Below are 27272 nucleotides of genomic sequence, written 5' to 3'. Positions count from 1 at the left end.
AGCAAAAGATTTTCTTTCAATTTGACAAGAAGTCGCTGTCAATTATGAGATATTCTGACAGGTGACAATTAGAACCACAAATTGGCGCCAATTTACTGCCTCTTTTGAAATGTAAGTTGACAGTTTTTGAAAAGTTTGCGTCAAATTGAAGGAATTTTTTACCAGCAACTAAACGTCAATTTTCAGCAGAAGCTTTCAGTCATTTTGCAGTCAATCGTATGTAAAAAATTTGAAATGTCAAGTTGGCAACAATTTGTTATCAAATTGAAGGAAACTTGGCAAACAAATTTTTGTTCAGCGAAAAAAACTATCGGGTAATTTGATTACTATTTACTGAAATGAAAAAAAATCAATTATCTAAAATAAAAAATCTCGTAGATCAAGAAATGTCCCTAGACTAATTGCTGGATAGAAAATTACCCCAGAATCTAATCAAAATCTGATCAGATGTATTGAACTGTGTTGTCTAATTAGAATAAATACTTAGCAGTAACTCATATATAAAAATGTCATCCACAAGATAACGAAAAAATTATGTTTTCGCCTTCATTAATTTAATATATTTTCGGGCTAGTTTATATTTAACTATTGCATAGATTCGAGAAGAGCGTAAAGAATCACCTGAGAAGGTAAATTTTCATTTATTTTTATTATAATTTAGATTTTACAGACATACATTCATAGTTTTTTACAATTACATTTTTTTTTTAATATACTCTACATACTTGTTGATTTCAGAAGGTTTTATTCTATTTTTACTGAACACTAGAAATCAGAGAAAGGAATTCTTTCAATGAACCTAAAAATTATAGAAAATATCCGTGGCCTGTTTATATAAGAATACCAAAAATATATGCATAATTTTAACTGTAAGGTAAAAGACCCAGTACCTAGTTCCTGATCACTTCATGTATTTGTATAGATATATCTAGTAAAATTTATTAAATATAGATATACAAATATATGAGTGATTGGGTACTAGTTCCCTAATCTGGTACTGGGTCTCTTACCATATATGGGCCATTTTATGGCGAACGAAAATTTTCTCTGGCTCCTTAATTTTTTTGCAAATTTTTTTCACAGTCCATATTTAAAAATCTAATTTTGTTACTTTTTATGTCCATATTTAGGGTCTAAGTACCATTTGTGGCCACTACTCCATTTTCGGGCACAATACTTTATGATAATTAACAAAATAGTATAAAAAAAAACTTAGATTTCAATAGTGTGATAAAAGCATTTCTGAACACATTTTAAAAATTAGTAATGTCATTGGGTATTTTACAAATTATTTTATTCAAATTTTGAACGAAATAATATTCCACGAGAAAGTGACAAAACGTGAAGCAGAAATAGCTTTGGAAACTTTACACAAATATTTTGAACATTCAGCTATCGGTGATAAAACAAAATTTGACAAGTTATTCGCAATTGAAAAATTAGGCAGATATACGACTCAGCCATAAGCGATCCTACCGAAAATAAAACTCTACCCAATGAAAGTCAGCCGTATCATACCTACCAAGAAAATTCGCGCTCCAATAAAATTTTTACCATCTCAAAATCTCTACTAATGAAAAAATCTACCATGATATAATTACTACCAGAAAAAAACACTACCAAGTTGCATTCATGAATAAACTCTATCGTTTGAAATCCCTACCATCAACTTTAGAATGTATATTTTACAGACAATAAATTTATTTTTAATTAATTGAGAATCATTTGGGAAGATTTAGGAATATAATTTTATTATTCAGCACTAATTAATTAATGGGTGATTATTTAATATTGTTTGAGCGTTTAGTGCGCATGTTAGAAAATATAACTAACACGACTTTTTCGTTAGCTAATAGTAAACTATTTGGGAAGAAAGTTATGAATTGTTTTAGTTTTAAAATCCCAAATGCTAATTACTCATTAATTAATTAGTCCTAAATAATAGAGTCATATTCTTAAATCTTCCCAAATAATTACAAATAAATTTATTGTCTGTAAAATATACATTCTAAAGCTGATGGTAGGGATTACAAACGGTAGAGTTTATTCATAAATGAAACTTGGTAGTATTTTTTTCTGGTAGTGATTATATCATGGTAGATTTTTTCATTGGTTGAGATTTTGAGATGGTAGATATTTTATTGGAGCGAGAATTATCTAGGTAGGTATGATACGGCTGACTTCAATTGGGTAGAGTTTTACTTTTGGTAGGGTCTCTTATGCCTGAGTCGTATACCTGCCAAGTATTATTATTTAAATTTTTATACATTAATTACAAATATTTAACTTTTATTTATTATGCTAATCTTGCCTGTCTGACTGTCCCTCTATAATTAAAAAACCTCAATAAGTGATTCAAAAATCTTAGCCCCTCCGAGTCTCACTTATCCAGGTTTCACTGTATATTTAACTAATTTTGAATATCTTCAAAAGTTCATTATTTACATCAACCAAAATTTATTTTCAACAAATGGATCATTTCTTTGCCACAAATAAACTACTTATTTCACACAATTAAATTCCTCAAATATATCACATTTTTCTCACAATTGAATATTTATTTGGCCATATCCAAATATATGTCTTTGGCTCAAATAAATCTTAGTCGGCTCATATAATTTTTTTTTTAGTCTGTAATACTATTACATCAATTGAAATAACGGAAACTAAATTTTGCTTCCAGAAGCTGTGATCAATATCAACTTCCTTTTACTTTATTATATTTTATCCTCTAATCAAAAATGGACAGTTCGGAATATGAATTAGTCCGGAACCTCACACTCTTGTTCTTCTTCGAGCGTCTTATGGACAAAGGCGGTCCACGCACACTGCACGATCTCAGTTGTCAATTCGGGGCCAAAGGTTTTACTAAAGAAATGCGTCAAATAGCAGGTGGTTCGCAGAGCGGCTTGCGTAAATTTTTAGCTCAGTACCCTACTCTCTTTGTCATCAACGGTGATTACGTATCCGTAAATACATTCGAACCAACTGTGGAACATGATGCCGGTATAAAAAAAGTAAACAAACGTGATTACGCAAAGGAAGCTGTTGAGTATTTTACAAACAAACTCGTGCAGTATGGAGTCGGAGCAGAAGTACCGATTAAAAGTTTGTTAGGACATAGATCGCAAGCATCACCTGAAGTGAGACACATTTCTGGTCAACACTATCGCGAATTTCGTGATTTTCTTCTCAAGTATTCCGATGATTTTATCGTGTGTGACGATAATGTCAAACTGAAGCAGTTTGAAGGCATGGAAGGAGTTCCGTTCAAGGAACTGGAACCTGAGGTTCCTGTTGACCAAGAAATGACTTCAAAGTTATTGGATTTTTTTTGTCAAACTATTAAACAAAAGGGTCCGCTTTGTGTCGAACAACTTTTGAGTCTAACTGCGGAAAAGTTGCCTGTTAAAATGTGGACGAATATGTTCACTACTCCACAAGATTTGACGACATTTCTGAGGATGTTTCCGGATGCATTTAATGTTCAGAAACAAATCGTTTCTTTACATGACAAAATAAAATTGCCATCGGATATACATCAAAAATCTGAACCCACACAGATTGCTTATAAAGAAAATATTAATTCGGAGAGTTCTGGAGCGCATCATTATTCTCACACCCCGAAAACTTCCATCAGTGATCAAATCTTGCCGGTAGATCAGAATCCGGTTATCAATCGGAATAGTGACACAGAGAGTGCTATAGACAGTCTTTCATCAATTGAATCGAATCCCCATTCATCACCAGTTAACTTACAGCAGCAAACTTTGAAACAGAGAATTAATACTCTAGTTATGAAAACTCTGGCGGCTAATACTGAAAAAGACAGAAATTTGCACACCCCTCAGGTCGGCGAGGCGTGGAAATTAAAAATATTACAAAAAACAAAAATAATTGTCAATGTGAGAGAATGCGGGCGTATTATTGATGAAATTTTGAACCCTCCGCGATTGCCAGCGGGTGAAAAAATTGCTGTTTCATTTGATTGCGAGGGTATCAATGTTGGATCGAAGGGTCAGCTGACACTTATACAAATTGGCACAATGGAAGGAAATGTTTTTATCTTCGATTTATTCACATCACCAAATCTTATAAATATATTACGTAAACTTTTAGAAGATCCCACAGTGATAAAAGTGAGTTCATTTTTTAAATTTCATATATACTCAGTTATGTAATTAAAATTTTGATCTTTGGCTTAAAATAATTTTTACTTCAAGTTTATTAAAGTTACACAGAAATAAAAGGATTTCTTGGCGCAAGAAATATTTTGAATTATTAATTGAAGACAAAAATTTTCTTAGGACTAAAAAAAATTTATCAATCCAGGAAATTTTTTTTTTCGTCTTAAAAAACTTTTATTGCGCCATGAAATTCTTTGTTTCTGTGTAAATATACAAATACATGATCGGGTACTAGACCTTTCATCTTATGGACTATTTATAAATAGTTTTCTTTCATTTATATGTACTTTTTAATCATCAGGTAATTCACGACTGTAGATGTGACAGCGTCAATTTATACAATCAATTTGGGATCACTCTCAAGAACGTATTTGACACACAGGTAAATATACTAAATTAAAAAATAATTATTAGTTATCATTCGTGTTCTATGAAGTGTTGATTAAGAAAATCCGATTAAAAATCATGTAATTTATTAATTTAAAATGAAATTAAAAGCTTAAGTCACTTGTACACATCCAAATATCAGGAGCATAAAAGAATATTTTGATTCTCCTCTATTTTGGTCATTATCGTTGGGTTTTTTGATAAAAGAACTTATCAGCTGGGAAATTTTGACGTCATATTTAATTATTTTTATAGGCAGCGCATGCAGTCATTCAATTTCAAGATACAGGGAAGCCTGTGGACAAAGTGAAAAACGTTAATTTCAATACACTCTGCGATTTGTATGGAGCGCCATGTAATCTTTTAAAAAATCAACTGAAATATATTTATCGTAAAGATCAAAAATATTGGTTGCGCCGACCAATGTCTCGAGATATGCTTATTTATGCCACAAGTGATGTTCTTGGACTTGTACCTCAAGCATTCACAGCCATGTCGAAGTAAGAAACTTATCAATTTTATGTCTATCAGTATTCACATAACTTTCAAAATTTTTCGCTTTTGAGCCTTTAGCCAATCACGTTACGATTAATTTATCCTAAACATTTTATTATATTTTCTAGGCGTATAAATCCTGAGATGCAAACGCTTTTCAATAATCTGTGTGAAGAGGCAATACTGACACATATATCTCCTGTTGAAATAAAAGCTCGCAAAAGGCAGCGCAAAATAGAAACAGAGGTAATAGATCTTCGTAAAAAAATGGATGAAGCTACAGAAAAAAATATTGTACTGAGTAATAGAGAAATAAGGCTTCTTCGTTACTTGTCTCTTACCGAAGATGAGAAGGTGAAGTTGAAGTGCAGCTACAAAGTTGCCAAAAAACTTGAAAAACTCAAAAGTTTAACTCATGATAAAAACGAGAGCACTGATGATGATAATGATAATGATAATGACGATGATGAGAATAATGATATTGACGATAAGGATGATGACAATGATTATGACGAATACTATGAAGATGATGATAATACTGATGACGATTATGATGATGACAACCACAATAAACCAAACCAAAAATCTGTATATACTAATCTAGATAATTGTATATACGATAATACTTCATACGGTAACTTTTATTTAATAAATTAGCAGTATAAAGAGACTCAGTACCCGATGGGGAAACTAGTACCTGATCAAGGAACTAGTATTCGATTAGGGAACCAGTTTCCTGATAGGATACTAGGTCTCTTACTTTACTTATGAATTAAAATTTTTAAATTTTAAAATTTTTTTCAGATTGTTCATCATTGAGATTAAATCCATTAACACTTACAGAGTCTATGCAAATGGTTGATGAAATTTTATCAGATGAAAATATGGACAGATTTGAAAAAATAGAAAAACTAGAGAATATTCTCTCATCTGTTACTAATTTCACTCCAGACAAACTGTCATCTAAAACTATGTATTCTGGTTCCGAAAAATGTTCATGTCTGTGTCATGAAATATCTGATCAACGACCCCAAGAACACATGATCGCAGCGGACGTAGGATGTCAAACTCTGAGTACTGGTGATATTGTCATCACTAGCTGTTATTTTTTATAACCATATTTCTTAATTAATTATTATAATTGTTATTGTTGTAGCGAGTTATGACAAATTATTGAAATTGTTACTGTTGTTATTTCTTAGGCATAAAAGGTCTTCAATTTTAACTCTTTATATTTCGTTTGATGAATTAGAATCATCTTGTAACATTTTAACATTTTTTAAGATAATTTTGGCTGTAGAAAAAAATTTTTAAATCAGAATACTTCCGTTAAATATCATAAAGGCTTCTTATATAATTTACATGTGCTAGAAATTTTAAACTCACTTAAAAAAATACTTGATAGCAAAGAAATTAAAAGCTGGTGCTACTCCCGGTGCAAGTCGTGAACAAACAGCCATCGGTTTAATTGCCATGTCGTCAGACCTATTACTAGTCCAATCATTTTACTTTTATTCGCTATTTCAACTAATAGTGGAAAGCTAGTGTAATTTTTTTACTGTAATAAGAGAAGTCTTCTTTTTTTTTCTCTATCACTCGTGAGTTGACGAGCAGTACTAGCCTTGTCATCTAATAACTACTGGGTACTGTACTAATTAATGAGTGATACTAGAAAATGTGATCGACTAATTTCTTATAAATTTTATCAATATTAAGGCGACAAGTAAGTAATGATAGTTAGTTATTAAAGCAGGTCTGAAAATTAAAAATTAAGCACAAGCCTGAAATTATTGTTTTATTTATTCGAAGGTCATACGATAAAAATTAACCGAACTTTCAGTTTGTCAAACAATAACTGCCTAAGAGTAAAATGATAGACTAGTACTCCTTTTTTTTTGCTAATAGTTTACTATCAGGAGCATTGTTCCAGCTTTGAAGGGAAAAATAGTATATTACACACCTAGGGAGGAAAGTAGGTCACACAAACACGTGTAATTGCCGACCCGAGCCGAAGATGAGGGTGGCAACTGAGGATTTTGACATCTTACTCTTTTCTGTGGTGTGCATACAATTTTTTACCAGATCTATACCTGAACATTTCAAATTTGCCTTTGGTTGTGAGAAGAAATGCGCGTGCGCAAATTTTTATCGTTTGTTTTCTCGTGAAAAGAAAGAACTTCTCTTTATCTAAACAGGGGAGGAATTTAAACTTTCGGTGCAGATCTGGTGAAAAACCTCATGCACACCACGAAGAAATGTAGGACACTTTTATCCGTAGTGTGTACATAATTTTTCACTATATCTGTACCTGAAAGTTTAAATTTTTGTTTTTGGTTATGAGAAGAAATACGCATGCGCTAATTTTTATCATTTGTTTTCCCATAAAAGGAAAGAACGATTTTCTCCCTTCTAAACAGGGCAGGAATTAAAACTTTCGATGCAGATCTGATGAAAAATCTTCTGCACACCACGGAGGTGTGTAATGTACTAATTTGGTAAAAAAAAATTATTATGAATATAAGCTATCTAACAAAAATGTATTGTGAAGTAAAGTATTAAATGTATGAAATTACACAGTAAACGAGAAATTTTTTCAAAAAATTTAAAGAACTATTTCTGTATCACGATTTGTCACGGCGGAAATTTCATAATTAGATAATAACTTTGTAAATTTGAGTAGAAAAAAAAGTGTAATATTAATTATAATGACAATTGGATGAATTAATTTTCGCTAATTACAATATAACAGCCTTATATACAGTAAATTATAATAATTGAAACTATTTTTTTAATATTTTTAAATACTGCCAATTTTAAATTTAACTAACCCTGCTAATAATTATTATATAAAAGCAATCGCAAAACATATCATGTAACAATCTAATTTAATGTATTATATTTTGATAATTCTAATGATAATATAAATAATAATTATGGCTTTTTTATTTATTCGATGTTGCTTACAAGGAGCAAACCTCTAGGTAATTAATGTCGACAAAGAGTTAAACTGTACGACAGTTAGCCAGGGTTGCCAGAAGTGTTCAACAGAAAGTAACGTGACCTTACAGAAAAAGCGCACACTAACAATAAAAACCGCCCGATCCCTGATTAAACAACTGAATTCGACCGAATTAAAAATTTTAATTCTGTTATATTCTGTCGAATTCTGCAAAACAGAATTCAACTGAATTGAAAATTTGAATTTGAATTAAACAGAATAAAACCGATTTAAAAATTTCAAATTCGTTTTAATTCAGTTTGGTTCGGATTCAGAACCAGAAATTGGAGAATTACTTTTGAATTAATCAGAATTAAATCGAATAGAATTATTTAAATTCGTTTTAATTTGGACAAATTCTGGTTTTCCTGCCGAATTAGGCAGAATTCATTTTTAAGTTAGGTACCGAATTAACAGAATTTATCTGAATTAAATAGAATTAAAAATTTAATTCGATCGAATTCAGTTGTTTAATCAGAGATGTTAATAATTTTAAATAAATAGACATATTTATTTTTAAATAGTTTATCTCTGAAAATATATTGATAAACAACAAATGACGAATATTATATCTTAGTCAAGTTGATCGCAATTCACAAAAATTAACTTTTTGGTGACCAAATTTGGCTATTGGGAATTATAGTAAATTATGAAGACGTGGGAAGAAGCCGAGAACAGAGTAAGAAATTCAGAAAATATTTTTTTCCATTCTTAGATGATTAGTAATTATATAGACGAATTTCAAAATAGCCCAAATTGTGGAAAATCGCCTAATAAAAATTCTAGTTCAAGGCACGTCTGAAATTCGCCCAAATTGCGGTAATACGCCCAATCTGGCAACCCTGCAGTTAGCTCCCTGACGGCCCAAACTACTGAAATTTACTGTAAATTACGATAGTTACCGTGTAAATGCGGTTACTTCACGCAGTATTTTGCGGTAAATATAATTTACAGTTAATTTTCGTAAGCCCAAACTTAGAAGCTAAAACGTATAAATTGGAGACGAAATATTGAGTCCGTTTGATTGACTTTCGTTAAATCGTGATAAAAATGAAATATATGTATCTCATTAATAATCATGTATTTTTTATGCTGTTGACTTTAGTATCGTGCAACATGCAATTGCAAGTTTATTTCTATTCAGTATCTTATCTGACAATTAGATTAAACGTTTCAAATATTTATAATCATAAATATTTATGTTACTGTTATAAACTATCTTTGCAGTCTTGGCTTTCGCCAGGCATTGAATTGCAGATTTTTACTTTAAGGAGTTAATTGCTCATTAAAAAAAGTTTGAATAATAGTTTTTAAAAATGAAGGAAAAAGTAAAATCATCAAAAATATTTTATATTAATGATTTCCATAATATAAAAAAACTGGATCATTCTAAACAACTTCCAAAAATAAATGTGATAGGCATGAGTACAATTCAAGCTAAAACGCTGTCTCAAAAATATTTTATAGATTTTGCAAGTTCGTCGAGTATTCATGGCTTTAATCATATGACAGCACCTCGACGGCATCTTGTTGAAAGGTAAAATTGAGGTGAAAAAATCACTAATTTACTACTTTGGCACTGAGAAAAATATAACAAATTGCAAGTAACCCTAGTGGGTTAGTTAAGGATGGGCCGTATTAAAGAAATTATCAAATTTTAGATTTCTACTGATTTATTAATCGATTTTTTTAGCTTACGGAAAAATGCATAAGACGAACTTCCGGAAGAATTTTAGAATTCGAGTCTCATGATACAAAACTCTAAGAGTTTTTGAAATTTTTATATAATTCAACACTTTTCTATTGATTTTATAGATTTCTGGCTGCGTTTTTCGTTATTGGAGCTTTTGTAAGCTTGGTATTCTTATCGTTAACTTTTTGGCAACGCTACCAAGATTATTCTACCGTTATCGTACTAGATCATGAATATCGACGATTTACAATCACTAAACCAGCTATAATAGTTTGTCCGATCGTTCCCATAAATGATGAAAAATTTCCAGAAGTTTTTAAAAAGTATGAGTATAATCATAATTCTTTCATTTAAATATTTATAAATAAAGTATATTTTACACTCCCTGCTTAAAAAATCCGATAGATTCTTATAGCTGTGTGTGTAAGGCCTATAGTACTTCACATATAGAACTCATTTCTTCGTATCCCTGTTTAAAAATATTGATTGAAAAGAATTAAAAGTGATGAAATTCGAATTCTCTTCAATAATTTCAATTGATTTCAATTTTTTTGTTTGAATATATAAATATACAGTTTGCATGGAGTGACCGCTTCTCAATTCTTTTCAATCAATATTTTTAACCAGGGATAAAATCTCTATGGAAATTTATAAGAATCTATTGGATTCTATGAGATTTAGTGTGTGACCCCTACGGATCTTTTTTAAATTTTGTGCACTTATTTTCGATCAAAAAGTAGATTGAAGATCGAACTTTTAAAGACAATCAGCGACCGTGCGCACGAAGAGAGATAGACATGCTCATGGTTTCAACTAAATTTTTACTTTACAGATACGGTTTAAAAGACACTGACGACAATCGGTACTTTTTCCATTTTATTTCTAATGCAACGTATTTGACTTTCAATGAAACGCCAAAATTTACGAATGCTGATCCTACAAAGTGGTTATCAATTTTAAATGATCTCAAACCCTCTGTTAGCTATTTCAGTTCCAACGGATATCAGCCTACATGGATTATCACTGAACGAGGTTTTTGTTTGGCATTTAACAATCACGCAAGTTTATACTCTACTATAGAGTGAGTATAGGCAATGAGTAATATTTCTTCTTTCGTAATTCTAAAATGTGGTGATCAACATTTATCATCTTTCTTAAAGATCATACTAGACCTGATTCATATTTATTTCTTTTTAATTCGTAATCAATAAACTTGAAAGAAATCAATTTTAATTTCATTCAAAAACATCACGAGTTTTCGCAGACTGAAATTCAAATATTACAATTCATGACCATATTCATTATGACGTTATAATTTTTGAGGAAAGTTTGACGGATTACAAGATTTTGAATTTTCAGATATTGGAAAAGTGATAACTGGACGATTGAACCTGTATCTGATGTTCCATTTTATAATTATCAAAATCGAGAAGTACATGACACCGTAAAAATGATATCACACGACGTTATGGTAAATTAAATATCATTCATTGTAAAACTCAGCGTCTGTATGGTAAAATTATTATCAAACATTACGCCAAAATAGCAACCAACGATTATCTAACTGAGCTTACTCTAATTAAAAATTGATAGAATATCAAGACACTAAATACATTAAAAATGCAATCATTTTTTTGCACATCTCGAACGTGAAGCGATCTTGGGCTCTACTGTCAACATGTCGAAGTCACGCGATTTCCTCATTTTAAATCATGTTTAGAATTTATATAATGCACTGACACGGTCCCTCACCACGCAAAATACTATTATATTTATTTTTTTATTTAAAATTTTTTTTTCACAGTTCAGCATTTCCCACCCTGGTGATATGGTAACTTTTAATAATAAATTTTACCAGTGTATGCGACTAACTATGTCACAATTATCGCTCTTCGTCAGTGAGATAAGTAGTTCCGAACAAGTGAGAGAACTATCCTTAACTCAACGAAAATGCATGTTTTCTTATGAAGGTAGACTAAAAATGTGGCCGATTTACACTAAATCAATGTGTTCTCTTGAATGCAGATTCAATAAGATATTAAAAATTTGCAATTGTTATCCACATTTTGCTAGACCTATCCGTAAATATTATGAAATATTACTTTTTTTAAATTTACAGTCGGATTCCATTAACTCGGACAGTTAGTCTACGGAGGAGCACTAAGGTGTTTCAAAAAAAAAAAAAAAAAAAAAACAATTTTTTTTTTTTATGGTATCCAAAAATTGAAAGTATAACTATAAATAAAAATTTTGGTACCATTCCGAGCTCTTAATAATGATATTAAGGTTTGCCTCAATCCATTTTTCTATTTTCCATTTAATTAACACGGGAAAAAAATTTTTTTTTTTTTTAGAATTTTCCAGCTCATAAACCAATCAACGGATTTTAATGCACAACAAATGTTTTTGTAGGAAATTGAACGCTTTACAAAAAAAGTCTCTTATCATTTTTTGATAAATCCCACTGTTCAAAAGTTATTTAAGCTTCAAGTCAAATTTATTGTAAATTTTGAGATTTTTTAACTTTCCCGGCGAAACTATCAGTCTTATCAAAAAATATCACAGAACATTTTTGTAGATAATTTTATTCCTCACAAATTATTAAAAATAAAGTTTTTCGAAATTCTGCGTTGTTTTCAACTTATTTCCATTTCAATGTCAAGCTCTTAAAAAAATAGATTTCTGATTAATTTTAAGAGCTTGACATTGAAATGAAAATAAATTGAAAACAATGCGGAATTTCGAAAAATTTTGTTTGTAATAATTTGTAAGGAATAAAATTACCTACAAAAAAGTTTCTATGACATTTTGTAATAAGACTGATAGTTTCGCCAGAAAGTGAAAAGATCTCAAAAATTACTATAAATTTGACTTGAAACTTAAATAACTTTTGGACAGTGGAATTTATCAAAAAATGATAAGAGACTTTTTTTGTAGAGCGTTCAATTTTTTACACAAAGTTTCATTGCGCATAAAAATCCATTGAGTGGTCTGTAAGCTAGAAAATTCTAAAAAAAAAAATTTTTTTCCTGTGTTATTTAAATGAAAAATAGAAAAATGGATTGAGGCAAACCTTAATATTATTATTAAGAGCTCGGATTGGCACCAAAATTTTTATTTTTAAGTATACTTTCAATTTTTGAGTACCAAAAAAAAATTTGTTTTTTCTGAAACACCCTAATGCGCACTTACATTTACATGTATGAGCGTAGCTCGTAGTGGGGGTCAAGATTGAGGGCAAGTTCCGAATTAATGGAATTTAACTGCATTCAATTTCCAGAACTTTATGATTATTTTTTTCAGGCGGGATACCAATATGTAATTTTGAGCAGCTGCAATGTATTGGTAATAATGTAGATAAAATTGTTTTATTAAATGAAATCGACTTGAAGGAATGTGGCTGCTATGGAGATTGTGACACAACACAGTATGTTGCAGAATCATTCTCAACGATCGAACTGTAAATAATCAAAGAAATTTTCAAAAATCTAATGTTCTTAAGTAATGATGACCTGTTTTTTTTCTTTTCAAGAAAAAAAGGATCACCATTCGAAGCAGTAATAACAGCTCCAATTATCTTTCCTACAGATAAATATAAACGCGAACAACTATTTGGGTTTAATGATTTCTTAGGTAATTTAAACTATGATTCACTAAAACAAAACAACTAAAATTTATTTATTGTCACTATTTAGCTTCCGTTGGAGGAGCTGCAGGACTATTTTTAGGAGCGAGCGTCATATCCTTCGTGGAAATTTTATACTTCGCGACTTTACGTTTATGTTGGTATAAAAAAAAATTCAATGGAAAGAATAAAAAATAAACCGCTTAGATGGTTGTATAAAATGAAATTAGTCAATCGTTCAAAAAATAGTTTTTATTATTTCTGATATATTGTAATTATTAACAAAATAATAAATTAAAATAAATTTACTCTTTACAACTATACATAGAAGTTTTATATACAAATAATTATCATTGAAGATTTTAATTATTAATACTTTGTAAAGATGTCACAATTTCTCTAAAAGGAGATGTTAGTTCTGTATCAGCGGTTGAGAAGCATGAAATGAAAGCTTCTTTCTGTGATTCATTCGATAACTGAAAAATATTGATAATAATTATATTTAAAAATGTTTGGGAAATTCAAAAGTGCACGACTTTTAATGCTCATTTTATTGTCAATAAACAAAAAAAAATTTCTACGAAGAAATAGTTTTTTTTTCTTTCTGTCTCTGTTTACATTTACTACGTGCCCAAAGGCGAGTCACCTGTAATGTGCGCATACGCATCTGGTAAGACGAGAGTTCATATAAATGTAGATATAGAATTATTTTATATACAAATATTTTGTTTAAATTATAATTAAACCACACAGAGTTAGGTGGCCATTTGCAATAGGGATCTTGCTTTTGACAAAATGAATCTTTTAAAAAAAAAATGACTTAATGGAATTTTTCTCAAGATACCTTGTTATCATAAAAAATTTCATACATTTTTTCATTGATTAAAGGAAAAGTTTTTTAGTTTGTTTGGTGTTTTTTTCGTTTCTATTACACTAAATAAATTATTAAAGCTTAGACAAAAGTTACTACAGATCCTCCTTAAAGAAGAAAGACTTGACTTACCTTTTGAAAAAAGTCCAATGATGAAATAAATAAAATGTTTCTATCTTCACACTCGTCTTTGCCTATTCTTGATTGTATATAAGGAAATCTAAAAAATCAGTTCAAGAAAACACTCATTTTTTGTACTACTAAACCAGTTTTCTAATCAGCTAATTGGTTGCCGACAAAATAGAAAATCGTTGCCTGGTTTCATTTATTTTTATAAGTTTATTTTACCGTTTAAATAATCAAAGGATACAATGCTCTGAGCCATGGATTCGTTGATGCGCTGATGAAAAAACACGACAAGCACCAAGTAAATGTCTGCGCAGGTAAACTCTGAATGAAATTGGGTAAACTGAATATAACCCAATCTTGAAAAAATGTTAGTTGATCGACATTGCTTGCAACCCGTTCACAAATCTGCATAATGAAAGTAGATCTCTTGTGAATTGTATGAGAATTAAAAATTATTCAATATTCATAAGGAAAAACTACAATGAAACAATGGTACTACAGCCGAACTCCATTAACTCGGACAATTAGTCTACGGAGTGGAAATTTCTTAGAATTTCCGAGTTAACGGATGTCCCTTATCCTTTAAAAAATCAACTACACGCATGCGCACTTACATACATATAGCTCGGAGTGGGGGTCAAGATTGAGGGGAAGTTCCGAGATAATGAAGTTTGACTGTGTCTACAACTAATCTTACCTTAGAAACAATACTCGCAATCAATTTTTGATGTGGCTGCTGCGGCGATAAAAACTCACTTATGACTTTCGTAAGTATTTCAAAAGGTGGAAAAAAATCTTCAAGAATTTCTGTTAAAACATAGCAAAGTATCTTTACTTCGCCCGGATAACCTCTTTTTATCCTATCAAATATCGCTGATGTTTTTTCTATCGTCATCATGAGAGTTTCAGGATTAATGTTAAGAAGTAATTGTTCATTTGTTGAAGTGGTTGTTTCATTAATACGGCCTGCTGCTTCAGTATACATGCAGGTCAAAAGAAGTCTCAGAGCGGGTATGACAAAGAGAATATTGGGCTGCTTTAATCTTTCTAAAGACAACTTAACTATTTGGTCAGCTTCTCGTCCTGTGACATTTCTCGTCGCGATGAGTCTTTCGAAACCCTGAACAAGCGTTCGATGAAGCGCGACAGGAATCCGGGGAAGAGTGGTCAGTGTTGAAGCCAATTCTAAAACCGCTAACGATTCTATGTCTGATGTAGTTTCTTTTATGTGTTCATGAAGAAAATATATCAGTGCCCAAACTATTTGCTGATGCTGCTCACATTGATTTAGAGTGACATCGCTAAATTGTTTAGCGTCTACATAATTTTGAATGTAATTAACAGCAATAGGATGAATCACGTTAATCGTTTCTTCACATTTCGCTTGCACTGCGCTTTGTAATAAATACAAAATTCCGTGAAGAGTCGCGACTTGACAAGGAAAATACGTCAATTTCAAACCCTGATCAATTACTTGTTTAATTTTTTCCAAACTCTCAATATCTAGCGGAATCAAAACAGCCGCAGCTTTACAAATAGCAAAAATCAATGAGTGGTGCAAAATTTCATCGTCAATTGGATGAAACTGTTTCATTTCCCAGCATGTATCAAACATCCATTGAAATTGGTTTCTTTCGACAAAAAGTTCAGAAATAGCAACAATACTTTTTACTACTTCATTCAATAATCTAGGAAAAGTATTTGCGTATGATAACATCCATCGGCTGTAAAATTCAATTAGAAATCTGACACATGAGTCTAAATCAAGATAATTACTATCGAGTGACTGGTTCCTTTTATCTTTAAGTTTGAGAACTGATGCTGAAAGTTTGTCTTCGTGAAGTGAACATGAAGACCACAAATACTGGACTGAAAGTTGGCTGTAGGAAAAATAATCATATCCATTATTGACCGTGTCCCGTTCAATATTTCCTCGTGTAAATAAATGTTCGCAATCGAGAGGTTTCGTGACGTCTTTAAACAAACAGTCGGACATATTGAACTCCTTCATGTACTCATACTGGCATGAAAGAAGATTTTGCACGACATATAATCTTTTTGATGCTGTTTTTTTTAGAGATAATGGCCGATCACGAGTGTGATGCATTATACTACTATTTATTGGATACCCTGGATAAAGAAGTAGTAGTGTCTGCATTAATAATCTAGTGATTCCTTGCACTGCAAGAATCGTAGCTTCATTATTCGCTACATCATCGATTCCATTTACTAGTTTATTTTCACTGGACGATGCACTCAAAACGCTGAGAAGGGCCATCCAGATCTCCTCAAACTGATGACGAGATGTCCATCCAAGCAACGTAATCCGATGAACAAACTGACGTAACACATTCATTTCTTGTAAGAAATTTGATTCCGTAGTAGAAAGTAATAGAGGAAAATGGCACATTGTGGCACCGGACCCTTGAATATGCCAGCCATGTTTCCACACAAGTGGAGGCGTAAGGGCAAATGAGTTCACTAATTCTTGACGACTAATTATCACAACCAGAGTAATTATAGAATTTTTAACAAAACTAGGAATGACTTTCTCTTTATTTTTAAACTCGGTTTTTTCCACCCAAGTAATTAGACTAGCCATCTGAAGACAGGCATCGGCAAAAACTTTTGTAGATTCATTTTCCAAAGCTGCTACCAAACTGCCCTTGTCTATTTTTGGCAAACATTCTTGTTTGCTCAAATAACTGCTGGTTGAACTGAATGACTTTTTCGGCGAATGCCAAAACTCTACTAATTTTGTGAGAACATTAACAGCAGAGCAGACCCAAGTGTAGTGATTCGCGTTGCCAAATATTTGGCAAATATCTTGGTTCTGAAGAATCTTGATAGAACAATTCAAACAAAGATCTAAGTAATGAGGCTTGAAACAATCGATAGACTCGTGTTTGCTGTGAATCATCCAATTTATAACTTCTAGACAAAGGGTAGAAAATTTAACAAGTTCTTGATTGAACGTGGCATCGATACACAAAATGTCTTGATCACTGAACTGCCGAAGAGATTTCATGTACATCGTAACAGCCGGAATGATTTCGAATAGTTTTTCTCTATAAGTTTTATCTTTCATTAACGCTCGGAATTTCATTGCGTACTGTACCGCTCCATCTTTAACGTTATCTTCTATAATAGGATTATATACTACATGGGGGTTTGGAATTGATTCATTAATAGACTGAACATGACGAAATAAACATTCTTTCGTAGACAGATAAAGGGAAGATAAACATTCGGAATATAATTGGTCCCCGTATTTTGGCTCAGGAATATTATTATCACCTTTTATAAAAACAATATTATTAATATAATCTTTTAATGTTATTTGTACTCCAAGTTTTATACATTCGCGTAAAATTTTCAAATTAAATTCTTCAGACATTACAATTTCATCACAATTTTCACGACTAAGATTACTCAGTAATTCTGCGCATTCAGAAAATTCTACAGGTTGGCTGGCCTGACTACACCTGAATCTCACTTGCGAAATGAACCATTTTTTATCCAACGGGATTTGCTTACAAGTTTGAGAATCGAAATGTTGATGATCTTCTTTTATCGGAAAAATATCATAGAACTTAACATCCAGCACGTTGACAAGATCAACTAGTGTCCGATATTTTTTGATAAACTTTTCCGAGTTGAGGATTTTTATTAAGCCCGAAAACTTTTCCCGCGACAATTGTTCAAAAACTTGCCCAGGATTTAAACTTAAGAGAAGTTTAATCCTTTTACGTGAAATTTGGGCAGACATTTTCGCAAGAGTTATGCGAGAAGAAGAAAGAAATGGCAGCAAAGTTAAAACTACTTCTCCACTTAGACTTTTATGCGCACAATCTAATATTTGTAATAATTTCTTAATGAACGATGGGTCAGAACGATATAAACATCTTGCAGAAATTTCTTGTACGAATATTTTACTGACTTCGGAATTTTTCTGTATCACAGCCGTCACGAAGTCGCTCATCGGAGACTCATTTCCCAGATGTACAATTTCTTCAATGTGATTAATTATCAACCAAGATAACGACTCGACGTCATTCGTGTTTTCGCAGATGTAATTACAGAAGAGTATGATCGTACATTGATGTGATAATTTAGAATCAATACTTATTATCTCGTCATTATTTGATCTATGGATACTATTATTAACATTACATTCATCAGGGGATTTTATTTCTAAAAACTTTGACCAAAAACTCATTTCATTATATTCCAAAATGGCCATCATCTGAACCCACTGAATTGCCAGAAACGGGTTGTGCCTTTTTGAAACATCTAACATGAATTGGTTCAATTGTTTTACGGGATAAATAGTCTTCACTTTAACCATAGTCTTAGCCGCGCTTGTAATTTTACAGTAAGTTCCAGATTCAAATATATGAATGCATAATTTAATAAAAAAAACAAGCTCGTGAAAAAGGCAACTGTTCTGTTGGAGTTTCATAAACTTGTCACAATATTCCATGGAGTTTACGATGAGGTAAATCTTCATAGCGGAAATTGACATAACCTTAAAAATAAACAAAACAAAGATTTCTTCTGGGGAGAGAAGACAAGACTCGGCATCAAATGGATTTGAAATATCGGAGTAAATTGTTGGGAAATCAAAAAGATTCAGGTTGTCAATGATATCTTTCATAGACGCAGTCAACTCAGATAATCTTGTAAGAATATTTTCTTCTTTGTTGTACGATACAAGGGCCAAAAAAATGACGTTAACTCTTCCTAACCATCGTTCAAATTTAATTAAAGAGTCTTCCGTTACCGGTGGTGCCATGAAGAAAATTTTTAGTAGAGGATCTACTGGTCGCAAAACAACCGGAGATATTACGGAGAATAATTTTATGAGAGCAGTCATCACACTTTCGCATTCGACTTTTATATTTCCAGATGATAACGCTGGTAAAATTGCGTCTATGATCATCCGCGACCATTTCTTCCATTTTTCTTCACCATTTTCACTGTATCGACATTTCTGAAGACATCGAGCTAAAAGCTCAAGTATTTTATCATGTTCTACAAGTCTTAGCATCATTGACATCAAATATTCTCGCGTTGTGTCCAACTCAGCGTGATCTGTAGCACTTGTCAAGAATTTGGAACGCGTTAAGAAGATATCTTCAACAACTGGAATTAACGCAGGAATGCAATGAGTCGCTGGAGGCTGACCACTGGCCATTAATCCGTCGCAAAGTTTTATAATTTCTCTGATTTCGATCACCATTTTGGTGTGAAATTTTTCGTACGACAGATGAACGAAGAAAGTAAAAATTTTCGGCAATAAATTATCAACTTGTAAAATTTTTGATTCTTCAATAAAAGAGAATTGGCTCAGCACGAAATTAATAAAAGTCTTATCTGTATCCAAAAGACAGTAATTTACATGAAACTGTACCAGTTGGCTCAGCAAACTTAGAACTTGACATTGGCAAGACACTGAGTTGGTAGTCGTGTATAAATTGAGAGATTTTATAACCATCGGTTCGAAAATACGAATGAAAGTTGCAAAAAATGCCTTCTGATTATTGGATTGAGTGAATGATTTAAACAACATCGCTAATTTATGATGCGAATCTTTTCGTTTCGTTATCGAATTTCTTGATTTTTCTACATCGCACTGATTATCCTGGCAATTATTTCCAATAGATTTTATGAATTCCGCCATCTGTTTTGATGATTTTTGAAAACACCGATCATACAATCTTCTGATATCTTCCGGACTTCCTTTCGTTAATTGATCTACACTTTTGATGTCCTCGAACTCACTCCATCGGACACTGAAGTTCATTTCAAATAAACTTTTGAGTAACTGCCGGACGCATTGAATCGTCATTGTGACGGAAAGGGAGAGCGTACTCTCAAGACACCGAAGAATTTCTTCCGCGACTTTTCGAGCTTCGTAGGTGCTGGAGATTTCCAGTATCTGTGATAAAACCTCTAGCGCTGCGTTCAATAATCCTAGATACATTTGACTCGCGTCGGTGTCAATAGTGGAGTTATAATTCAAATGCGCGGCTTGTAAAATGTCATACAATTTAACGTAATGAGGAGTATCGTAAAAATAACTTTCGGACTCTTTGCCAAATTTTGAAGAGTTTGCCGGACCCTTTTCACTTCGGTCTTTAAGTTTGTGGTCTACTTGGACTCCTAATTTTTTTCTTGGTGAAATTGACTGTATCGTCGGAAACGAAGCAAAAGTTGACTTGTTGTATGAAGATGGAATTTGTATATCGTTGATAACATGAACGTAAATCTGTATAAGTCTCATTATATGTTTGAATAGAAGTTCAAAATAATTATTGATCTCAATACTATCAAATAAATTCCACATTTTCAATCCATTATCTACTGTTTCTTTTCTTTCATTTACGTTAATTGTCTTTATTTGTTTCAACGAAATTCCTGACAGCAAATTACCAGCTAAAGTAATCAAATGTCTGTGAGTCGCTAAGTCTAAACTCACTGGATCTGAAACCACCAATGAAAGAATGAGAGACAAAAGTTTTACGCTGATTGGCGATAGAGGGTCGTCTAATATCGAAATATCGATATTGTTATCGTTGTTGATGTTTCGATTACTTGAATATAATATTGAGTTATTTCTTTTACTCAAAATTTTAGGGAGTTTGCAGTCCCATGCGCCAGAGTACAAAGAAGTTGGATAACTTTGACTTAACTGACATAAAGTCTGAAAGCAGCCGTAGGCCAAATACTTTGACGAGTGCGCGGGTAATTTTTCAACCAATAGACTGATCACTATGGATAGAGAGTTTTCGACTTTTTTTCGACGATACGGACTGCAACATTTGTCCAGATAAAAAGAAGAGTAGGGCTCTATTAATCCGCTAACGAAAAAATTATACTCCACATTATAAGTTGGAGTTTCCATTTGATTTGTCGAAATAACGCGATTCAAATATTGTTGCTCTGTGCAGTATGAGGCCTTACGAATTACTTCGTCTTCATATGGGTTTTTATAGTACGCAACTTCTACAAACTTAACAATTGCATCACTTGCTGCTTGTCGGACCCGCGGGTCCTGGTCACTCAGTAGTTTTATGAATGTCGACAGAACGTCCTCTTGAAATTGAGAACTTGAGGTAAGATAGTTTATTGTGATGTAAGGTAATTCACTTAGTACCTGAACCAGATTCATTTTTACGAGGAAATACAAATTATCTGACAGTGGCAATAGTCTGTAAATTAACGTAATTCCTTGAATGCTGTCTGGAGATTCAAGAAGAGATGATAGGCAAATGTTAAGAGCTACGAGAGCTTGACGACAGGTTATTGCGGATTCATCATCTAGAGCCTAGACAAATTAATTTATTTTAAAAAATGGATTTCTAATTTGAATAGTTATTTTGAATTTAGATGGTTGTGAAAAGATACTTTTACTGTGCATAAGTAATCTTTTTCTTATCGACGTTCTAATTAGCAAATTGTCTTAATATTTTTTAGCAGGTGATTCTGTACTACTTTCAGATGATAGTAATAGTCAGAAAAAATATTATTTGGGTAACCTAGACAAAGATATTATACATATACTAGATATGGAATTGATTTTTAGCTGAAAAAACATTTTAAATTACTTTTTTTCGCATAAATGGAGGATTTTCTTAGACAATTTGCTCATTAGAACGTCGTTATATTGTCTAAACAAAAAACCATCCCTTCCTTTATACGTAAGAATAATACCTTTGCAAAAATTCCAATTAAGTATTCCAACTTATGAAATTCTGTTTCTTGACCTTGTGAAATTCGTGTCCTAAACTCATTATACGAAACTCGATACTTTATGTAAACTGTGTTCAACAAATAAGCAACAATCATAGAAACATTTCCGCGCAACTGTGGATCACAATGTTCAGCATACAATAGAACATCTGAAACCATTTGGTCATCTGTTTCGTTTACATTAAATTTTTTTTCCAGTCTTTTAAAAAATATATCTGGATAAAGTCTAACTATAGCACCGATACACGTCAGAGCAAGTGATTTAACACTAACTCGGAACACCTCATCAGGAACCAGCTGCCCTGGTGTTCCTCCAAGTAAAAATGTCGACGCCAAATAACGACAACAATATTTCAAAGGCACATCCGAATCATTGAAAGATCCAATATTCAATTTTGTTTTTGTCTCAGTTGTATCGTTCATATGATTCAATTCACTAGATTTTGATAAATTAACATCTTTTACATTTTCTGAAATCCAAAATAATTTCGATACATACAATAAGTTAGCAACTTTCTAAAGAGCTTTAGAATTATTCGGATTTAATAAGTGAATAAATTATGGAAAGCTGATGATTTGGAAAATTTAGTAAAATACGCACATGAAAATATTGATTTTTTTTTTCATCCGCCCCTAGAGCTAATGAAGTTTTTAAAAAAATATCAAGCTTGGAAGCCACTGGAAATTTTTTCCGAACCGAAAACTTAAGTAGTAAATTTAAATAATTAATTATTTTAAAGACTCTTACCATTACTCGTACTATCATTTGAAGGCAATCTAATAGTTTCTTGAACAGAAACAACTTTACTGTCACCGATGGGAATCCCAGTGCGAGAAGTAAGTAAAGTAAGTAATTCTTGATTGTTGGTACGGAAAAGTTGAGCTAAAGTTTCTAAACCGGCATTCACAACATTGTGGTCCGAGTGCCATTGGATAAAGCGTAAACATAGTGTGTATATTTGAAGAAGACTATCGAATTCATGAGTATTAAACTCTGAATCATCGTTATATAAATCATCTATATAAGGTAACATTATTCTAAAACAAATTAAAGACCCTACGACAAGATGGGATTTTTCTTCAACATTTGATATGGTTATCAGTGTATCTGCAAGGAAAGAATTTAATGGAGTTTTTTTATAGTGTAATAGTATATTATGTGACGAGGGATGAAACAAAACGATTTTAGACCAGGGTGAAGTTGGCTGACATCACCCGCAGTCTGAAATCGTCTTGTTTCATCCCTTGTCACACAATATACTATAGTTGTAACACATATAATTACCTATGAGATAACGTAGAACATAAAACAAAGATATTTTAGGCTTCGGACAATAAATGCACGTCGTTAAAATCATATTAGCCGCATTCCGCCGGAAAAATGCGTGCGGCGAAGACAAATTTGGATAAAAAGCTTTAAGTAGAGTCTAAAAAAAGTAACTCCCTTGACTTATTGATAAATTTATAGGTTTTTCTTTACATATACCTTGACATCCCTATCAGTCATAAATATCCCCAAGCTCTTGAGGATCCATGGCAAAGATTGAGACAACGTTTCTATTAACGACTCTTCAGTTCTTCGAGAAATAGCTTCAATACACGGAACCAAATTTGAAATGTACGGTTTCCCTTTGGCAGGTTTTATTGTATGACTTAGAAGACCAAAGTGACGTAAAGCTGCACGTAGAGACAGACAATTTCCATTTCTATGGATTTCATTATAAAATTCAAACTGAACTTTTAAAATATTCCCATCAGATATCGACTGAAACAAAGTAGTAGTAAAAATAAGTCTTACAGTTCATTCTGATAGAGATAAAAATTCAGTCGCATGAACCCATATAACAATCTTGTAGCAATCATGCCCAAGCCTGGTCACCAGAACACTAATTGTCTACGTCTTTACATAACTATGGATCTTGCTGCAGACACTGGTACAAAGTTTCAAATTCCAAGTCTTGTCCAAGACTCAAAAAAAAAACTTTGTGTTATGTCGTACTTGAAGAAGTGGGCAAGAATATTGAAGATATCTTGCTCAAGGTGCATTGGTACAGTGACTTGTGCTAATCTTGCAGAAATTGCTTGCATATACTAACGCATATCTTGCGCCAGATCTGCTCCAGAAGTGTCATATTGCACTGTCTGTCTCACTTCTGTCTCTGTCACTTTTCCCCTCCATTGGCATACGATACAGGATCCTGGGGTAAAGTGACAGAGATAGATGTTAGATATATAGAGAGTGTGATATGACACTTCTGGAGCAGATCTGGCGCAAGATATGCGTTAGTGTCTGCAAGTAATTTCTGTTGCAAGACTCGATCAAGATACGCGAAAGTAACTTTACTAACACATCTTGAGCAAGACATCTTCAATGTTCTTTTGTACAATATCATGTGCAAGTCCTGCAACAACTTGTCTTAGAATCTCGCATTAATATCTTGTGACAGATCGATAGGTATATAAAGACGTAGACACCTAGGGGTCTTCCTCAAGATACTTTCATAAAAATAGTAGACTACTACAAGATTGTCTTGTGTACGTCATCTTGGGCAAGTCTATGTAGTATCTATCAAAAGATTCTTGTGATCAGTGCTTTAACCAGCAACTTATGATGAAAATTGTTACATGGGAAATAGTTGATAAAAAAATGAAATTACTCTGATTATTTTATTGAGACATTCGTCAGCGACAGTCCTAACATCTGAATCTGCATCAGCACAAACATCTAGTAATGTTTTTATTGACAAACTGAGGACTTGGGAAAAATTACGTGCGCTTCTGACGGATGGACAACTGATCCCATAAACTATAGCTGAGCAGTAACTCATCTTTTCATCTTTCCTGTCATCAAATATTAGTTCAATTAATTATCTTCGGATGAAAATAAATTTATAATTCAATTATTATTATTTACCTTAATGGCTGATCGATATTTTGACTATCCTGGTGCTGATTAAGACTCTCTATAGCCTTCATAACTCCGTTCAAACTCGACATTTTTAAATTATTGGTATCGCAATTTTCACAAAAATATTTTTATCATCATTTAGACGACTTTTAAATTAATACGATGACTGGAATGACTATTTGTCAAAGAAAAATATCGCAATTGAAATCATTATGCGCCCACAGTCGTCTCAGTCTAAGAGCCGTAAAAAATTAAGTGGGAAAAAAATTATGTATTGAATTATCATAGTGGGGAGATATATTTTTTTAAAAGGTTTTATTTACTTTGTATTAAAATATTTGCGGTAATTATTTTGTAACACTGAGTATTTATTATTATCATAAAAAGATAACAAATATTTTGATAAACTTCGAGCTTTAATATTTTTATCAGATATGTATTTTAAAATATTGAATTAAATAAAATAATATTATGGTCATATTGATAGTTTGTAGCGGGTAATTTTAAATAGTTTTTTTTTAAAGATTTTGAGGCTAAATGTACTCTCTAATGAATTACGTCATAAACTAGGCATGTAAATAGTGAATTACAATCAATTCCAACAAGTTCCTGTGCAAATTTATTGGAAAATTGCATACAAGTGTCGTAAAAAATGGAAAAGTCCGAAATTGACGGAAATTTGACGAATAATGCAAGGAAACTTTTGTAAAGTAAACTTTTGCTGAAGCAAACCAGTGATGACGATTCATCGAAATTTTTTCATGATCCTGAAGTTAGCAGACAATTCAAAATTTTTTGATTTTTTTTTTAACAATTAAATTTGAAGAAAAAAAAAAACTAAAAATATGCACATGTAGAAAATTTAAAAAACTACAGGTTCAATTTTTTCAAATATTTTTTTTCTTCAGGTTTATCGTCTAAAAAAAAATCAAAAAAATTATTAGACGTGTGATAACTTCAGTATCATAATTTTTTCCCCCAAGTCTATTTTAAAATCCCCTAAATTCAAACCAAAATACCCTAAACTCGAAAGTGTTATGTCCTGGGAGGTTACTAGGATCGGAGCTGACGCCACCTCCTGGACAGTGGGCAGTTCGTTGTCACGCGGGACCAATTTTTAATTTGAAAACAGTGATAAATTTATTGTTGACTATGATGATGATGATGATGATGATGATTATGATTATTATTTAATGAAATTATGGATAAGGATAGGTGTAATTGATGAAATAACTTTTATCTGAAGACTGAGTTTTATTATAAAGTATAGATAAGATTTGATCAGTAATAACAGTTGTGCTCGTCAATAGTTCTCGGAGAGAAGTGAAGTTACATCAGACGGCAGAAAGATCTCTGACTCTCCACTCTTCGACTTCTCCCACCATTCTCATACTCACACACATACTTATGGAATATATGTACTTATACATATCAACGTTCTTTCTAATTATATACTTATACATTTATACTTCCTACTAATACACATACGAGATATGAGCTTACACATCTACGTTCTTTATTTATCCGTTCTATGATTTTACTTATTACTTATATTATTTATATTCCATTTTCCTGTACCTAAATACAATCTTTTAGTTGATTATTCTATATTCAATTATTCAATACGATTGACATTATTATTTATCATGAAACACCATTATAATTATTCTAATGCTATATTTCTATATTTCTATTAATTTATTTATTATACGAGTCACTCTGTATTTAATATGTATATATATTAACAATAATAGTTGAGTTCTTGTGATATGGTTTTCATTTATAAGTAACATTTATTTATTAAATATATCCTTTTCTTATTTGTTTATAGAGTATGCATTTGTTTATAACCATATTTACTGTTAACTATAGAACAAGAGCCTATTCATGATTTTTATGCGTGTGTTTTGTTTAGGTTTTAAGTATCGGGTGACAGGAAACGTTCCAAAACCACTCAAACTGTATTTATATTTCTCTGAATACAAAATAAAGATTTATTTATCTATTTATTTTAAGTTTCTTATAATAAAAATATATAATTTAATAAGTATGTGCCACGACGATTTATTATTTAAACTATTGACTAAATATTGATAAGACGCAATAAGTGTTGTAAGATATTAATATATAATTTCAAATGAAATTTAAATGCGCGCCTATTTATGGATCTCAAGTTCACTAATTAATTAACAGGTGAAGGCACCTGAGGCCACTGAGGACATAA

At 31.8% G+C, this 27272-nt stretch overlaps 3 protein-coding genes across 5 annotated transcripts; 2 read left to right on the top strand and 1 right to left on the bottom strand.

The window, feature by feature from the left end:
• The first annotated feature begins 330 nt into the window (after window positions 1-330).
• LOC130670993 (egalitarian protein homolog) lies at window positions 331-7907 on the top strand. Of its 2 annotated transcripts, none has more exons than XM_057474657.1 (6): window positions 331-629; window positions 2687-4139; window positions 4489-4569; window positions 4830-5074; window positions 5198-5703; window positions 5874-7907. In XM_057474657.1, the coding sequence occupies exons 2-6, from the start codon at window positions 2742-2744 to the stop codon at window positions 6182-6184; spliced, it is 2541 nt and encodes an 846-aa protein (XP_057330640.1). In that variant the 5' UTR covers window positions 331-629; window positions 2687-2741; the 3' UTR covers window positions 6185-7907. The 2 variants fall into 2 exon arrangements, with proteins under 2 accessions (XP_057330640.1, XP_057330635.1); XM_057474652.1 differs by having other exon boundaries at window positions 332-629; window positions 2684-4139.
• Window positions 7908-8110: 203 nt separating this feature from the next.
• LOC130671000 (pickpocket protein 11-like) lies at window positions 8111-13672 on the top strand. Its single transcript, XM_057474671.1, has 8 exons — window positions 8111-9604; window positions 9883-10083; window positions 10593-10841; window positions 11120-11231; window positions 11565-11841; window positions 13064-13220; window positions 13293-13393; window positions 13456-13672. Exons 1-8 carry the CDS (start codon window positions 9384-9386, stop codon window positions 13581-13583), a joined length of 1446 nt encoding a protein of 481 aa, XP_057330654.1. The 5' UTR covers window positions 8111-9383; the 3' UTR covers window positions 13584-13672.
• Window positions 13673-13730: 58 nt separating this feature from the next.
• On the bottom strand, window positions 13731-25622 carry LOC130670957 (huntingtin). 2 transcript variants are annotated; one of them, XM_057474611.1, is made up of 11 exons: window positions 25372-25622; window positions 25055-25282; window positions 24798-24981; window positions 23627-23905; window positions 23426-23567; window positions 22889-23248; window positions 22102-22610; window positions 15083-21715; window positions 14627-14790; window positions 14389-14476; window positions 13731-13861 (listed from the first exon to the last, which is right to left on the bottom strand). In XM_057474611.1, exons 2-11 carry the CDS (start codon window positions 25135-25137, stop codon window positions 13748-13750), a joined length of 8556 nt encoding a protein of 2851 aa, XP_057330594.1. In that variant the 5' UTR covers window positions 25138-25282; window positions 25372-25622; the 3' UTR covers window positions 13731-13747. The 2 variants fall into 2 exon arrangements, with proteins under 2 accessions (XP_057330594.1, XP_057330586.1); XM_057474603.1 differs by having other exon boundaries at window positions 25055-25622.
• Between the last annotated feature and the right edge of the window lie 1650 nt (window positions 25623-27272).

This window comes from Microplitis mediator, chromosome 1 (assembly GCF_029852145.1).
Source record: "Microplitis mediator isolate UGA2020A chromosome 1, iyMicMedi2.1, whole genome shotgun sequence".
Lineage (NCBI taxonomy): Eukaryota > Metazoa > Arthropoda > Insecta > Hymenoptera > Braconidae > Microplitis > Microplitis mediator.
The sequence above is the reverse complement of the archived record's forward strand: the minus strand, read 5'-3'. Positions and strand labels throughout refer to the sequence as shown.

What these genes read in the sequence shown, in the direction of transcription:
- LOC130670993 (XM_057474657.1), top strand. Translation starts at nt 2,742, where the DNA reads ATGGACAGTTCGGAATATGAATTAGTCCGGAACCTCACACTCTTGTTC. An exon ending in AAGATCCCACAGTGATAAAA is followed by an intron (nt 4,140 to 4,488) that starts GTGAGTTCATTT and finishes TTTAATCATCAG; the next exon opens with GTAATTCACGACTGTAGATG. An exon ending in AGAACGTATTTGACACACAG is followed by an intron (nt 4,570 to 4,829) that starts GTAAATATACTA and finishes TTATTTTTATAG; the next exon opens with GCAGCGCATGCAGTCATTCA.
- LOC130671000 (XM_057474671.1), top strand. Translation starts at nt 9,384, where the DNA reads ATGAAGGAAAAAGTAAAATCATCAAAAATATTTTATATTAATGATTTC. An exon ending in AGTTTATACTCTACTATAGA is followed by an intron (nt 10,842 to 11,119) that starts GTGAGTATAGGC and finishes TTGAATTTTCAG; the next exon opens with ATATTGGAAAAGTGATAACT. An exon ending in TCATTCTCAACGATCGAACT is followed by an intron (nt 13,221 to 13,292) that starts GTAAATAATCAA and finishes TTTCTTTTCAAG; the next exon opens with AAAAAAAGGATCACCATTCG.
- LOC130670957 (XM_057474603.1), bottom strand. Translation starts at nt 25,137, where the DNA reads ATGTCGAGTTTGAACGGAGTTATGAAGGCTATAGAGAGTCTTAATCAG. An exon ending in TGTTCTACGTTATCTCATAG is followed by an intron (nt 23,249 to 23,425) that starts GTAATTATATGT and finishes CTTTCCTTGCAG; the next exon opens with ATACACTGATAACCATATCA. An exon ending in TAATTGGAATTTTTGCAAAG is followed by an intron (nt 21,716 to 22,101) that starts GTATTATTCTTA and finishes TAATTTGTCTAG; the next exon opens with GCTCTAGATGATGAATCCGC.